Source organism: Enhydra lutris, unplaced genomic scaffold (assembly GCF_002288905.1).
Source record: "Enhydra lutris kenyoni isolate GAN:26980312 unplaced genomic scaffold, ASM228890v2 scaffoldscaffold60, whole genome shotgun sequence".
In the NCBI taxonomy this organism is placed as follows: Eukaryota; Metazoa; Chordata; class Mammalia; order Carnivora; family Mustelidae; genus Enhydra; species Enhydra lutris.
Genome location: NW_019154144.1, coordinates 4,892,775 through 4,907,133, shown reverse-complemented (window position 1 = coordinate 4,907,133; position 14,359 = coordinate 4,892,775). Strand labels below are relative to the sequence as shown.

At 33.9% G+C, this 14,359-nt stretch overlaps 1 protein-coding gene across 5 annotated transcripts in view; it reads right to left on the bottom strand.

Moving 5' to 3' along the window:
• The window catches only part of LOC111158551 (PDS5 cohesin associated factor B), a 133,555-nt gene that overhangs the window by 104,276 nt on the left and 14,920 nt on the right, over nt 1–14,359 (bottom strand). For all 5 annotated transcript variants that reach the window (XM_022520648.1, XM_022520649.1, XM_022520652.1 and 2 more), the window contains exons 7-9: nt 11,779–11,919; nt 6,755–6,870; nt 3,853–3,947 (exon numbers count right to left, since the gene is read on the bottom strand). In XM_022520648.1, the coding sequence (XP_022376356.1) occupies nt 3,853–3,947; nt 6,755–6,870; nt 11,779–11,919 (352 nt within the window). The remainder of the gene's footprint in view (nt 1–3,852; nt 3,948–6,754; nt 6,871–11,778; nt 11,920–14,359) is intronic.

Genomic DNA, 14,359 nt, shown 5'->3' with positions numbered 1-14,359 from the left:
ACAAAACTAAAATGTGCCCAGAGGCTGAAAAGTAGGAAATCATAACACAACATAAATGTTTCATAAAAAAAGGAAACTACACACTATCTTTTGGTAAACATTCAAACATTCCAAACAATGGAAGGATTTAAAAGGTTATCGGTGAAATTATTCACATTTAAAATATATTTTAGATAGCTATAAAAAAATCAAAACATGGGGTGCCTGGGTGGCTCAGTGGGTTAAAGCCTCTGCCTTCGGCTCCGGTCATGATCCCAGGGTCCTGGGATCCAGCCCCGCATCCAGCTCTCTGCTCAGCAGGGAGCCTGCTTCCTCCTCTCTCTCTCTCTGCCTGCCTTTCTGCCTATTTGTGATCTCTGTCTGTCAAATAAATAAATAAAACCGTTAAAAAAAAAAATCAAAACATGTATTATTTAGGTAACAGCGAACTTTGTATTAAAGTTCTGACTATGGGAAAATTACTTAATTTTTTTATACTTTAAAAAAGATCCAGAACATACACAGACCACTACAAATCAACAAGAAAAACAAGCCAATTTTAAAAAGATGGATTTAAAATTTAAACACACACTTCACAAAAGAAAATTTCAATACACACATAAAAAGATACTTAATCTCATTAGTCATCAGGAGAATGCAAATTAAAACCACAATAAAACAGCAAGAACTATGACAATGACTACAAACAAAAAGATTTATACAAAATGGTGACAAGAACACTGAAGAACTGGAAGTCTAAATCATTTCTAGTCCAAGTGGAAAACAATATAGCTAATATGGAGAACTTAGTCATTTCTTATAAAATTAAACATGTATTTACCCTATAACCAGCAATTTCACTCTAAGTAATCACAGAGAGAAATAAAAGCATAAATCCATAGAAACACTTGTAACAATACTCAGAGTAATCGTAATCTTAATAGCTCAAAATCAAAAACAACCCAGAAACCCATCAAACAAAAAAGTGAATAAACAAATCACTGTGTATTTATACAATAGAATATCACTCAATAATAAAAAAAAAGGAATGAAATAATAATACAGGAGTCCCAAAGATACCAGCAACTAGACTTTTAAATTCCTGATAGGATCTTCTTCAGTGGGGAATCTGACCAGTTAAAGACAAGTATTTAAACTAAAGGTTTTCTAACAAAGAACCCACCCAGGTCACCCTATATCGAAGTTCAGAATCAGCAATCCCTCTATACATTCAGGGCTTTCTAAACAGCTCTTTATTTAGTCCCCGACTCTTAATTATAGCAGAGAGCTACCGACTAACAAGCATTTGAGGAAAGCCTCTAACACAGAAAATACAGACAAAGCAGGTGGGAAAAATAAGTTGACTAAAACAAACCTTTTGTAGGAAAAAAATTCTCCAAAACACTATCATTAATTTTTTCAGAGAATAGTGCATCAATAACACAAGAATAGAATGTTACAGTAAAAGGAACGTCCAGGGGAAAAGAGAAGGAGGAAGACAAAAGAGAAAGAGACACACACACACGCACACACACACGCAGGGGAGAGAGAGAGAGAAGGAAAGGAAACAGAGGGAAGATGAAAGAGGGAGGAAGAACAGATCCTCTGAAGATCAATGCTATATAGTAGAAGCTCAAAGAGCAAGCAGTCCAAATTCAGATATGAGTGGGCAGGTGGAGGGTTTCAGACATGATATCACCCACAAAAAAAGGATGAAAGTGAGAAATTCCTGCTGTTTAAAGAGAATTGGTAGAAATTTAACAAAACCTGAAAGTATTACTATGACAAACTATTGTTAAAAATATTAAAGAGGGGCATCTGGATGGCTCAGTCAGTTAAGCATCTGTCTTCAGCTCAGGTCATGATCCTAGGGTCCCGGGATTGAGCCCCACATTTGGCTCCCTGCTCAGGTGGAAGCCTGCTTCTCCCTCTCCCTCTGCCTGCCACCTCCCCTGCTTTTGCTCCCTGTCAAGTAAATAAATCAAAATTCTTAAAAAAAAATTATGAAAGAATACACTTCATCATTTTATCAAAAGAAACTCAGAAGGAAGTAGTAAGATTTAAGAAGCAACCGTAAGCAAGGACCATAAAAAAAAAACTTTTAAATATACTACAAGTTGATAAAGTTTTAAAAAGAGTAAATAACTAATAACAAACAATAATGTAAACAATGGAAAGAGAACATGCAGAGTTAAAACTTTGAAGTTAAACCTTGAAGTTCCTTGATTGCTCAGAAAGAAGCTAAAGAGTTCTGATTAACGTTAGACTTCATTCATCAATTATACAGTAAAAGCACAAAAGTGAAAATGTTAACTTCTAAGCCCCAAGGGAAAAAAGGAAAAATGAAAACAAAGAAAAGTAAGCAATTAAGCAGAAAAGAGGAAAATAGGAGGGGAAAAAAAAAAGCAAGATGCATGAAAATAAAATACATAAGACAGTAGGAATAAGTTCAACTCCATCAAATTCAAATGATACCATTTCAATAAAATTTTTAAAAACACATAACAGAGGGACGCCTGGGTGGCTCAGTTGGTTAAGCAGCTGCCTTCAGCCCAGGTCATGATCCCAGTGTCCTGGGATCGAGTCCCACATCGGGCTCCTTGCTTAGCAGGGAGCCTGCTTCTCCCTTTGCCTCTGCCTGCCACTCTGTCTGCCTGTGCTCACTCTCGCTCCTCTCTCTCTGACAAATAAATAAATAAAATCTTAAAAAAAAAAATACACATAACAGAACCATATATCATTTATGGACAAATATATACATGTGACGTAGATAGAAAAAGAAACAGGATGCAGACCAAATTTAGTGGAGTAGCTACCCTCTGTGGAAACAGGAATAATAGTTTATGAGTGGCATTTCAACTACAACTACAATTTCTTTTCTTTTTTAAATCTCTTAAGCAAATATAGCAAAATGTGGTAACATTTCTGAAGAAGACATAGCAGCTACTATAGTCATCTGTATTTTCCAAACAATTTCCTAATTTGAAAAAATTAAGGGTGCTTGGGTAGCTCAGTCAGTTAAACCTCTGCCTTCAGCTCAGGTCATGATCCTGGAGTTCAGGGATAGAGCCCCACCCATGGGGCTTCCGGCTCAATAGGGAGTCTGCTTCTCCCTCCCATTCTACCCACCCCCCCACATTTGTGCTCTCACTTGCTCTCTTTCTCAAATTAATAAAATCTTAATAAATAAATAAAATCTTTTGCTTAAGATTTTATTTATTTGTCAGAGAGAGAGCGCAAGCACAAGTAGTGGCAGGCAGAGGGAGAACCAGGCTCCCAGCTGAGCAAGAAGCCCAATATGGAGCTCCATTCCAGAACTCTGGGATCATGACCTGAGCCAAAGACAGACACTTAACTGAGCCAAGCAGGCATCCCTAAATAAGTGAAATCTTAAAAAAGAAAAGAAAAATTAATAGACGAGCAATATTCAGATACGTGATATCTTTATTAGTATAAAAATGCAAAATTCTGAAATGCCTTGTAATTTATACAGATTTCAGAAAAGTGACCCCTATTTAACATAGTTAGTTTACATATTAATGACGTTTACCTAAGTTCTCAACACATTAAAGAAGAGTAAAGAATACCAAAGTGAAGTTCAAATCCAAATACCTAAAATATCTTTAGAATTGTTCTGAAATGAAAAAACTCGTATTGTTTCTGGTAAACTGACTTTTTATAGGTGTTTCTAGACTAAAAGATATAAGGAATAAAAATTCTAGCTTCAGAGAGTAACTTCCATGATAATGAATTAAAAGATGACTTTACCCATCACAGTAACCAAAAAACGGGATTTTTTTCCCCATATACATAAAAATGATTTTTTTCACCAAAGAAAATCTAGGCATATTTGCTATTATGGGTATATAATACCTGTTAAGTCCTTTGCTAAATCAGGATGGTTCATGAGACAATGACTAGCAAACTTCACACATTCCAAGCGGATTGGTACATGGATGTCATTAAACCTGATAAAATATAAAGGCACAAAACATTCTTTAAAATAAGAGGAACAATTATGTGTTTAAAATATACACAATTTATATTTATTTCTCTAATAAAAAGAAAAAACAAGTTATGTAGAATAATTCAAAGCAAAGCTAGACAATTTCAACAAAGTTTTGATAAGCTATATATTTATGAATGCTTCAGAATGTCTACATTAAACCAGGACAATCTCCTATGAGAACTATGTACTTTTAAGGAGTTTGTGAAAACAATATACGTTTGGCTCAAGCACAAAAAATAAGAATGACAAGATTTTTCCTATAAATATATTTTTTTAAATATATATGTTTATATAAGCTTATTTGTGTGCACAGGTCATAGATACATTATATAAATCCCATTCTTTCTTAAGTGTAGGGCATTCACAAAGTGTGGCAGATCTTGCACTAAACCCTGTATTATTTTACAGGACTCTAAAACTGAGCCCAAATTAACTCCTATCCAGTTAAACATCACATTACATTTCCACTAATACCAAAGTCAATTTTAAATGAAGGAGTAAATATCTTAGTATTTATCTCCAAAATATTAAAACTCTTTGAAAGATATGCAACTTAGGTATCTTTTAATTTTGTATTTCTCTTCCATCTTTTTTTTTCCTTATAATTTATTTGGTGAAGAAATTGTTCTCTTTGTGTGTGTAGTGTTTTCCCACAGTTGAGATTTCACTAATCTGTATTATCCTGGTTTCAATTAATAGGCTCCCCTTCTCTCCTAAATCTTACAAGTTGACAGTTAGATCTAGACACTTAATTATATCCAGATTCACTGTTTCAGCAAGACTATTTCATAGATGGAATCCTGTTCCTCCATCATAAAGCCCACGATGTCCAGCTGTCCTAAACCATAATGTTGAAAGCCTGTATACACTAGTTCAGCCTGGACTACAAAAGAGTGATGTCTTTGAAAAATCTTGTTAAGTAACAACAAGAACATCAAAGTAAAGTGAGAATTTTCCATTGCATATTTTCATATATCTAATTCTGTAATATCAAAAGGTTTCCAAATCATCTATCACCCAATACCGTAACAAATTCATAACATATCATAACAAATGTCATAGCAAATATTATAAAGGAGAAAAAAAGAGATCTTCTAAACGAGCACCAAATTATTCATAAAAGCTTATTATAAGAGGGGCGCCTGGGTGGCTCAGTGGGTTAAAGCCTCTGCCTTTGGCTCAGGTCATGTTCCCAGGGTCCTAGGATAGAGCCCCCAATCGGGCTCTCTGCTCAGCAGGGAGCCTGCTTCCTTCCTCCTCTCTCTCTCTGCCTGCCTCTCTTCCTACTTGTGATCTCTGTCTGTCACATAAATAAATAAATAAATAAAATCTTTAAAAAAAGAAAAGAAAAAAGAAAAGCTTATTATAAGAAAAAAAATGCTCTATGAGTACACTCAAAAATAAGTTATAACACCTAGCCTATGGTATCATATAGTTTCCAGACTGTTTTGAATCCAAGTACTTCATCCCTATGAACTTTACCATTTTCAACTAAACATATACCATTTAACCATTATAAATAAATATTATAAGACCTCTTTAAAAAATACTCTAGCTTCTTAAAAGTGGTAATAATCTGTGAGTTTCAGTTTGAAGACAATAATTTTAAAAGTAAAGGAAAAATTACAATGTAATGGAAATGTGACAAATTTTAACCTCCCAAATCAAGTCTGGATAATCCAAGTCCTGATTTAAAGATACAGTAAATGTCTATGAGTAAAACCTGTATTTTTGTTATACCACATTAAGTGGACTCTAAATTAACTGGTATAATTTAATTAAACATATAAGCTATTCTGCTCTACTGCCCAAGAACTTTCCACTGTATTTAAAGGAAAAGAGTCTAGAAAGCAAACTCAAAATGACAATAGACTAAAATTTATTCATTTAACGCACCTTGTCAAATACTATTGAGCTATATAAGCGATAAGAAATCAGATTAAGAATTTAGCACTTAGCAAGCTTATAGTTCATTTAACAAATTAGAAAAATAAGGCCAAGAGAGATTAAATTTATTATAATCATGACAGTTCTAATATTAAGATGGAAAGAAAAGTGGTTATAACATGCAAATATTTCAATATAAAAAGAAACAGAGTATGAGTTTTTAAATCCTATTTGTGACTTAACTGCATTATTTGTTATGAAAAAAATTTAAGCAGAGAAAAAAAAATTCTCCTTTATCTTCTGGGTCAAAGTAGGTTTCAGCCAGGGCACTTTAAGTGGTTTTAATCAAGGTCAAGGATGCCTTTAAAAACATAATTGAACCCTTCTCAAATAAAAAAGAAACAAACAAATACACTCAAAATTTTGCAAACAATTTCACGATTGTGAACATTAAAAGCATATATATATCCCAGGCTATCACTTCCTTTAAAAGAGAAATGTACAAAGGAGGTTAGGAGGAAGACATACATATCATTTATTTATTCATTCTGTGGATACCCGTGCATCTCACAATGATTTATTTTCACTGGAATGAATCACTGCTAAGGTACTAACACATTTTAATTTCATGACTATAATACTTTCTGAGATAGCTTTTTAAGCGTATCATCTTTCAGAAATTATTAAGGGCAAAATAAGATGAAAACAGAAAGGGAAATTGTAAATATGGCTAATCAGTACTAACACTCAAAAATTTCAAAATATAAAACCTTCATTTTTATAATTTCAGGAAAATATTAAAATATGGATGACATTTTGAGATAATATAAATAGATTAAAAACATTTATTACTTTTAACAGGACACCAAAATCATATACCTGCCCAAGTAACACTGCCAAAGCGGTTTGTTTTGAGAAGCCAATTCTGAATCCTTCGCACCAAACATTTTTGCCAATAGTTTAACAACTTGTAGGCGTTCCTCATTATCATTGCTCTAAAAAAAAACACAAACAGCTTTAAAACCATCAGGTAGATATAGTCACAATAATTTTCCCATGATTTTCCTCATCTCCAATTCCACAGAAAAACTTTCATGAGCTCCAGACAAAAAAGTATACATAAAAATGTTCAATATATGTTACAAGAAATAAACCATTAAATGTTCTAATCAGCTTGTTAAAGTATACTTCCTATATGAAAATACATCCCAAAGTTTGATTAAATGTTAGAGACCCCTCTTGATTTTGAGGCTTATTTCCATTCACAGTCAAATTCAAAAATTAACTACATCAAAGATATGCAGGCCTTTGAAAAACTGTTTTTTAAAAAATAGCCATGAAGAGGCCAGGCCTACAGTAGACATAAAGTTCTGCATGATTGTACTGGTTAAGCTCTTTGTAGAAATAAATATGTGAAATCTCCCAAAAGAACAATCAGTTCACCTACACATACCAGATCCATAATGAAGTTCACCAATATGATGAAGCCTTGCATGTGCAAAAACTAATTTCTGCTTTATTTATTCTATTATGGGTAGGTAGCGTGGAGACAGGAACTCAATTTTATTATTCATTTTGGTACCTCCAACAAATGACACAATGGTAAAATGACTGAACTAGCCACAATACTACACTTGAACATAAAATGTGAACATATCAAAAAACAATGATATTCAAAAAAAAAAAAAAAACAATGATATTCAAAGTGCTATGAAGACACTGTACACTGTGGGGTTTTGTTTTGTTTTTTTCAACCAATGCCTCAGCCTAGTATTGAGAGCTACCATAATATGACCTAAGTCATCTCTGTTATTTCTCTCCCTAGTCCTCTAAATAAGTATTTTTCAACCCCAGGGGCACATCAAAATGATCACTACATGTGGCTATGTGTGTACACACACACAGGAATATTACTCAGCCCTCAAAAAGAATGAAACATTGCCATTTGCAAGGACATGAATGGAGCTAGAATGTATTATGCTAAGTGAAGTCAGTCAGAGAAAAACAAATACCATATGGTTTCACTCATATTTGGAAATTATGAAATAAAACAGATGAACATATGGGAAGGAGAAAGAAAAAGAGAAATGGAAGCAAACTGTAAGAGACTCTTAATGACAGAGAACAAACTGCGGGTTAATGGAGAGAGGTGGATGGGGCGTGGGCTATATATGGGTCATGGGTAGTAAGGAGGGCACTTGTAACGATGAGCACTGAGTATTCTATGTTAAGTGATAAAACACTATATTCTACTCCTGAAACCAATAATACACTATGTTACCTGAAATTTAAATAAAAATTTGGAGGAAAAAAATTAAAATAATAGTAAAACACATTTGTTTCCTATGATTAAGAGCCTCTTGTGGTTTGTCTCCCTCTCTGGTTTCATCTGGTTTTATTTTTTCCTCCCTTCCTCTATGATCCTGCCTTATTTCTTAAACTCCTGAGATCATATGATACTTGTCTTTCTCTGACTTATTTCGCTTACCATAATACCCTCTAGTTCCAACCACGTCATTGCAAATGTAAGATTTCATTTTGATGGCTGAAGAGTATTCCATTGTGTATATATACCATGTCATCTTTATCCATTTATCTTTTGATGGACATCTGGGATCTTTCCATAATTTAGCTATTGTGGGCATTGCTGCTATAAAAAACATTGGGGTGCAGGTGCCCCTTCGGATCACTACATTTGTATCTTTGGGGTAAATATCCAGTAGTGCAATTGCTGGGTTATAGGGTAGCTCTATTTTCAACTTTTTGAGGAACCTCCATACTGTTTTCTTTAGATGTTGCACCAGCTTGCATTCCCACCAACAGTCTAGGAGGGTTCCCCTTTCTCCACATCCTTGCCAACATCTTGTTCCCTGACTTGTTAATTTTAGCTATTTTGACTGGTGTGAGGTTATATCTCATTGTGGTTTTGATTTGTTATTTCCCTGATGTCGAGTGATGTTGAGCATTTTTTCATGTTTCTGTTGGCCATCTGGATGTGTTCTTTGGAGAAATGTCTGTTCACGTCTTCTGCCCATTTCTTGATTGGATTATTTGTTCTTTGGGTATTGAGTTTGGTAAGTTCTTTATAGATTTTGGACACTAGCCCTTTATCTGATATGTCATTTGTAAATATCTTCTCCCAAAAGAAGAAAAAATAAAACAAGATGAAACCAGAAAGGGAGACAAACCATAAGAGACTTTTAATCTTAGGGAACAAACTGAGGGTTGCTAAGGGGAGGGAGGTGGAAGGATGGGGTAAGTGGGTGATGGACATTAAGGAGAGCATGTGATGTAATGAGCACTGGATATTATATAAGACTGATGACTCACTGACCTTTACCTCTGAAACTGATCATACATTATATGTTAATTAATTAAATTTAAATTGTAAAAAATATGTCCATGTCTGTTCATACTAGCACTATTCATAATACATAGCAGCATTATTTATAATAGCAAAGGGTAGAAACATAAATGTCCATCAACTGATAAAATACTGTATTACCCATACAATGAAATATGATTTAGCAATTAAAAAACAAAGATGTGGTCTATATATACTATGGAGTATTATGCCTCCATCAGAAAGGATGAATACCCAACTTTTCTATCAACATGGACGGGACTAGAAGACATTATGCTGAGTGAAATAAGTCAAGCAGAGAGAGTCAATTATCATATGGTTTTGCTTATTTGTGGAGCGTAAGAAATAACACGGAGGACATGGGGAGATGGAGAGGAGAAGGGAGTTGGGGGAAATTGGAGGGGAAGATGAACCATGACAGACTTCGGACCCTGAAAAACAATCTGAGGGTTCTGGAGGGGCAGGAGGTGGGAGGCTGGGTGAGCCTGGTGGTGGGTATTATGGAGAGCATGTATTGCATGGAGCACTGGGTGTGGTGCATAAACGATGAATTCTGGAACACTGAAAGAAATTTTAAAAATAAATAAAAATTTAAAAATAAATAAATAAATGAAGTCCTGGCACAAACTACAACATGGAAGAACCTTGAAAACTTTATGCTAGGTTAAAGATTCTAGTCACAAAAGATTATATATGCTATGGTCCCATTTATAGAAATGTCTAGAATAGGCAATCTATAGGGACAGGAAGTAAATTAGTGATTGTCTTGAGCTGGGTTCCTGGAGGAACGGAAGGTCACCACTAAAGGGTGTAAGATTTCTTTCAGTGGGTGATAAAAATGTTCTAAAAATAATTGTCATGATAGTTGCATGACTGTGAATATGTCAAAAAATACTGAATTGTACACTTTAAATGGGTGATTTTTATGGTATTTGAATTATATTTGAATAAAGCTATTACAAAAAGAAAAGTAAATAAAACAATCTACAAAAATGACCTCTAAAGCTCTAAAAAAATTAAAAATTAAAAAAAATAAAAATAAAAAAAACTGAACGCCTGGACTCTACTGCCAAGAATTCTGATCAAAACAACTTATCTGGTTTAATGCCCGGACATCTGTTTGCTTACTAACACTCCACAGGTGAAGATTCTAATGTGCAGTCAGGGATGATTTAAGCTTATTTTATGCCACCATCCAACTGTAACTCTTTGTGTTCCACAAATTCACCCAGCATCTTCCTACCTCTATATGCTTCTATATCTGTTTCCTTTGTTTCAATTGTATGCTGTTTATCTTTTAGCACACTTAGGATATCTGGCTAATTAAATCTGAATTTTTCTCCTCTTCTACACTAGCTGTTAGACTTGCTGAAAACAAGGATGATAATTCCTTACTTTTTATATTTCTTACAGTATTCAGTATTTTTAAAGAAAATTAGACCAGGGGCACCTGGATGCTTCAATCAGTTAAGCGTCTGCCTTCGGCTCAGGCCATGATCTCAGGGTCCTGGGATCTAGCCCTGCATCAGGCTCCTCGCTCAGCAGGAAGCTGCTTCTCTCTGTCCCTCTGTCTGCTGCACTGCCTACCTGTGCTATCTCTCTGCCAAATAAATAAATAAAATCTTAAAAAAAAAAAAAAATCAGACCAAGAAAAAAGTTAGAAGTATGACTGCCTTCTGCCTCTTCAAAATTGCTAACTACATGGGAAAATATGGTGCAGTTGGGACAGTGAATCAAGTGGGTCACTTGAAAAATACACCAAAAATACACCCCAGAATAAAAAGAGAATAATCACTTGCTAGTTTTGTGTGTTATTCACGCTACAAATACAGATTGTTTATTTTCTTGTTTTAAAAGAGACAAATCAAAATTTTTACAAACAAGAAATATAACATGGAAATCATTTAAGAATTTCTCTGGGTGGTACATCAGGTTTCATCAAAGATGATTAATTATAACCAACTTTTTTAAATCTTCCTGTAATAATTTGAAAGAGGAAAATCTATTCCCCAAATCTACAAATGAAACTCAATTTTATGGCATAATTTAATGTCAAGGCAACAGGAACATGCCACCAAAAAAGAGAACTACGTGAAAAGTAACGGAGTTTCAACATAGGCATAAGATAATATCCACATGGGGAAAATATTTCACAATATGTGGACAATAGACCCTAAACTATTTTTATGGTGTAATCAAGGGATCTTGGAAACCACTATAAACTGTGCCTTGAAAAGAAGCTTGATGTATAGCTAGACCTCAAAAATTGGTCACAATCTAGAATTTATCTGGAAATTATCTGAAGGAAAATACCATCATTAATTAAGTGGCTATTATCTGCTAGGCACCATGCCAGGCATTGCAGATAAGCAAAGAAGTAAGGTACAAACATGTAAATAAATGTAACATGTAAATAAATAACATAATACACCATCACATCTGCAGCATTCAGGTAAAAGTACCATAAGAATTAAAGAGCCACAAATAATGCTCTTTGCTAATCTGGTTGACAGAACCATAACATTTTTAAAATAGTTACCTTTAGTTTAAATTCAAGTTGGGGTAAAACAGAGAGCAGCAAATGACTATCAATATTATAGAGCTCCAAAATTAAGTCAAAGACATGCTCTGACAAATCGCTGATAGATGTTTTTCCAAGCATCAGAACCTGATTAAAAAACTTTTAAGAAAGAAAATTTATCATTAATAGCAATGCCATAGATAAAATTAATTTTCTAAAATCTTAATTATCATTCAATTAAATTCATTATTATTCTATCAAACTCAAACAAGGTTTAGCAAAACATTTTCTAATAGTAAGTAGAAAACTATAGGCTAATGCACCTTGCACATGAAACTCACCTCATATACAATAAAAGGAATTTGTACTAATTTATCAATTAGCTTATCAATCAACACTCTACCTATCAAATGCACTTTTTTCCCCATTATGGTACTCACTGTATTTTATCCTGTAATACGGTTCTATTTGTGTACATGTCTTAACTTCCCTACTAGATAAATTTCTTAAAGTCAAGGGATCACACCTTGTTCACCTTAGCATGTATGGGAGACAACAGCATTAAAGACAAAACTTTGCACCTTTCATAGATGGCGCCAATTCCATTTTTAAAATATGTACTTTTATAAAGCAAAACAACCTTTTTCTAATCCTCTGTCTTCTTTTAAATTCTGATAAACAGTATATATATATGTACAAAGTTTACAGCACTAATTAAAATCCAATTAAAAGCACACATACACGGAAAATCCAAATTTGAACAATTTTGTTTCCATTAGAAACCAGCTATAACTAGTTTCCACATTCAGATCATTTATCATATTACTACTAAAACTGGTAAAGATATATGGCATAATAATCCAGTTCCTTTCTACTTAAAGTCTTCAAATTCATAAAAAAATTAACCCAGAGAATATACAACATATTCTCAACAGTATCTTATGTCTCTTCAAAGAAGTAGTTTAAGGATTTTTTACACCACATAAGCCCTGAGCGCTACTCTCAGTAACAGTTAATAAAACCTGACTTAATATGGAAAGTACAAAGTCAAATATTTCACATTTCTATGTCTTTTCTGCTTGCTTTAACTCTTAGGCTATTCTTACATGAAGTTTATGAAGTCTATGAACCTATACAGACTACCCAGCTATGAAGGGGAGAAAAGAATAAATTCCATGTTACTATTCCTTTTTTTTTTTTTAACCAGTTTTAAAAGTAATTTGTTTGTTGTCCTTGTTTATCAACATTGTAGGAAAAGAATTTCATGACATCAAAGGTTAAATTCTCATTCAGGCTGAAAATTAAATGACTTTGTTTCCACTCACAAAATATCTCCTGCTTAAAAATAGTAAATCTAACCTTTCCTTAACAAGACCAAATAATCCTTTCCAATCTGGCCACCTTGTCACATGATGTAATTGTCCTCTTTATCAGTCTGGGGAAACCAAATTTGAAAATTAAAAAAAAAAAAAAAAATGCTGTAGTCTATTAAGTATGCCAAAGCATTGTCTTTAAAAGAAAAAAAAGCCATATATATATATATACAGTGATTTAAAAATACTTTATTGCTGGGACACCTACATGGTTCGGTCGGTTCAGTGTCTGACTCCTGATTTTGGCTCAGGTCATGATCTGAGGGTCGTGAGATTGAGTCCCACGCCTGAAGCCTACTTACGATTCTCTCTCTGCCCCTCCCCACCTGCTCGCTCACTCACTCTCTCAAAAAAAAAAAAAAAAAAAAAAAGTTCTGATGAAAAATAAAATTACCAAGAAGTGATCCAGGCAGAAAATTTTTGGTCCCTATGCACTTTTTGTGTCTGATAGTTTGACCTTTTCAAAAAAATACATACTTTTTAGTTTCTTAAGTTGTCAAGTAATGACAAATTTTATTTTTTAAAAAATCTTTTTTTTTTAAAGATTTTATTTATTTATTTGACAGACAGAGATCGCAAGTAGGCAGAGAAGCAGGCAGAGAGAGAGGAGGAAGCAGGCTCCCTGCTGAGCAGAGAGCCCGATGCGGGGCTCGATCCCACAACCCTGAGATCATGACCTGAGCCGAAGACAGAGGCTTTAACCCACTGAGCCACTCAGGCACCCCTTAAAAAAATAATCTATAATAACAACATAAAATAATAATCTAAAGTAATAACCACAGTGATTTAAGTCCTAAATATGTAAGAATCACTATAACGAACTTGAATGTGTCTCTATCATATCCCTAATAGTGGAAAAAAAAGTAAGTAAAAAAGAGATAGAAATGTGGTTATTATTACCTCAGTATCCTACCTGTACTTTTGCTTGCTAATTCTCTACTACAAAGATAAATGAATAATGGCTACTACATGTACAAGTTCAAAAAACCTAAGAATTATTTTAATACTGTAATTCATTTCATCTTACAAGACAAGTTCACTAGGTCAAAGTTTGAGGTAGAAAAAAAGATGTATAAGGGAACTAAAGAGGGTGAAAGAAAGCAATTCTTAATGATGTCTTAGCTAACCAACAAATAAAGCAAGGAACAAGAAGAGATTAAACAATGGACAAAGTATGGGTAATAAAATACAGCTGGAAGTGTGCTCGGACCTTCTACTGATCTTGT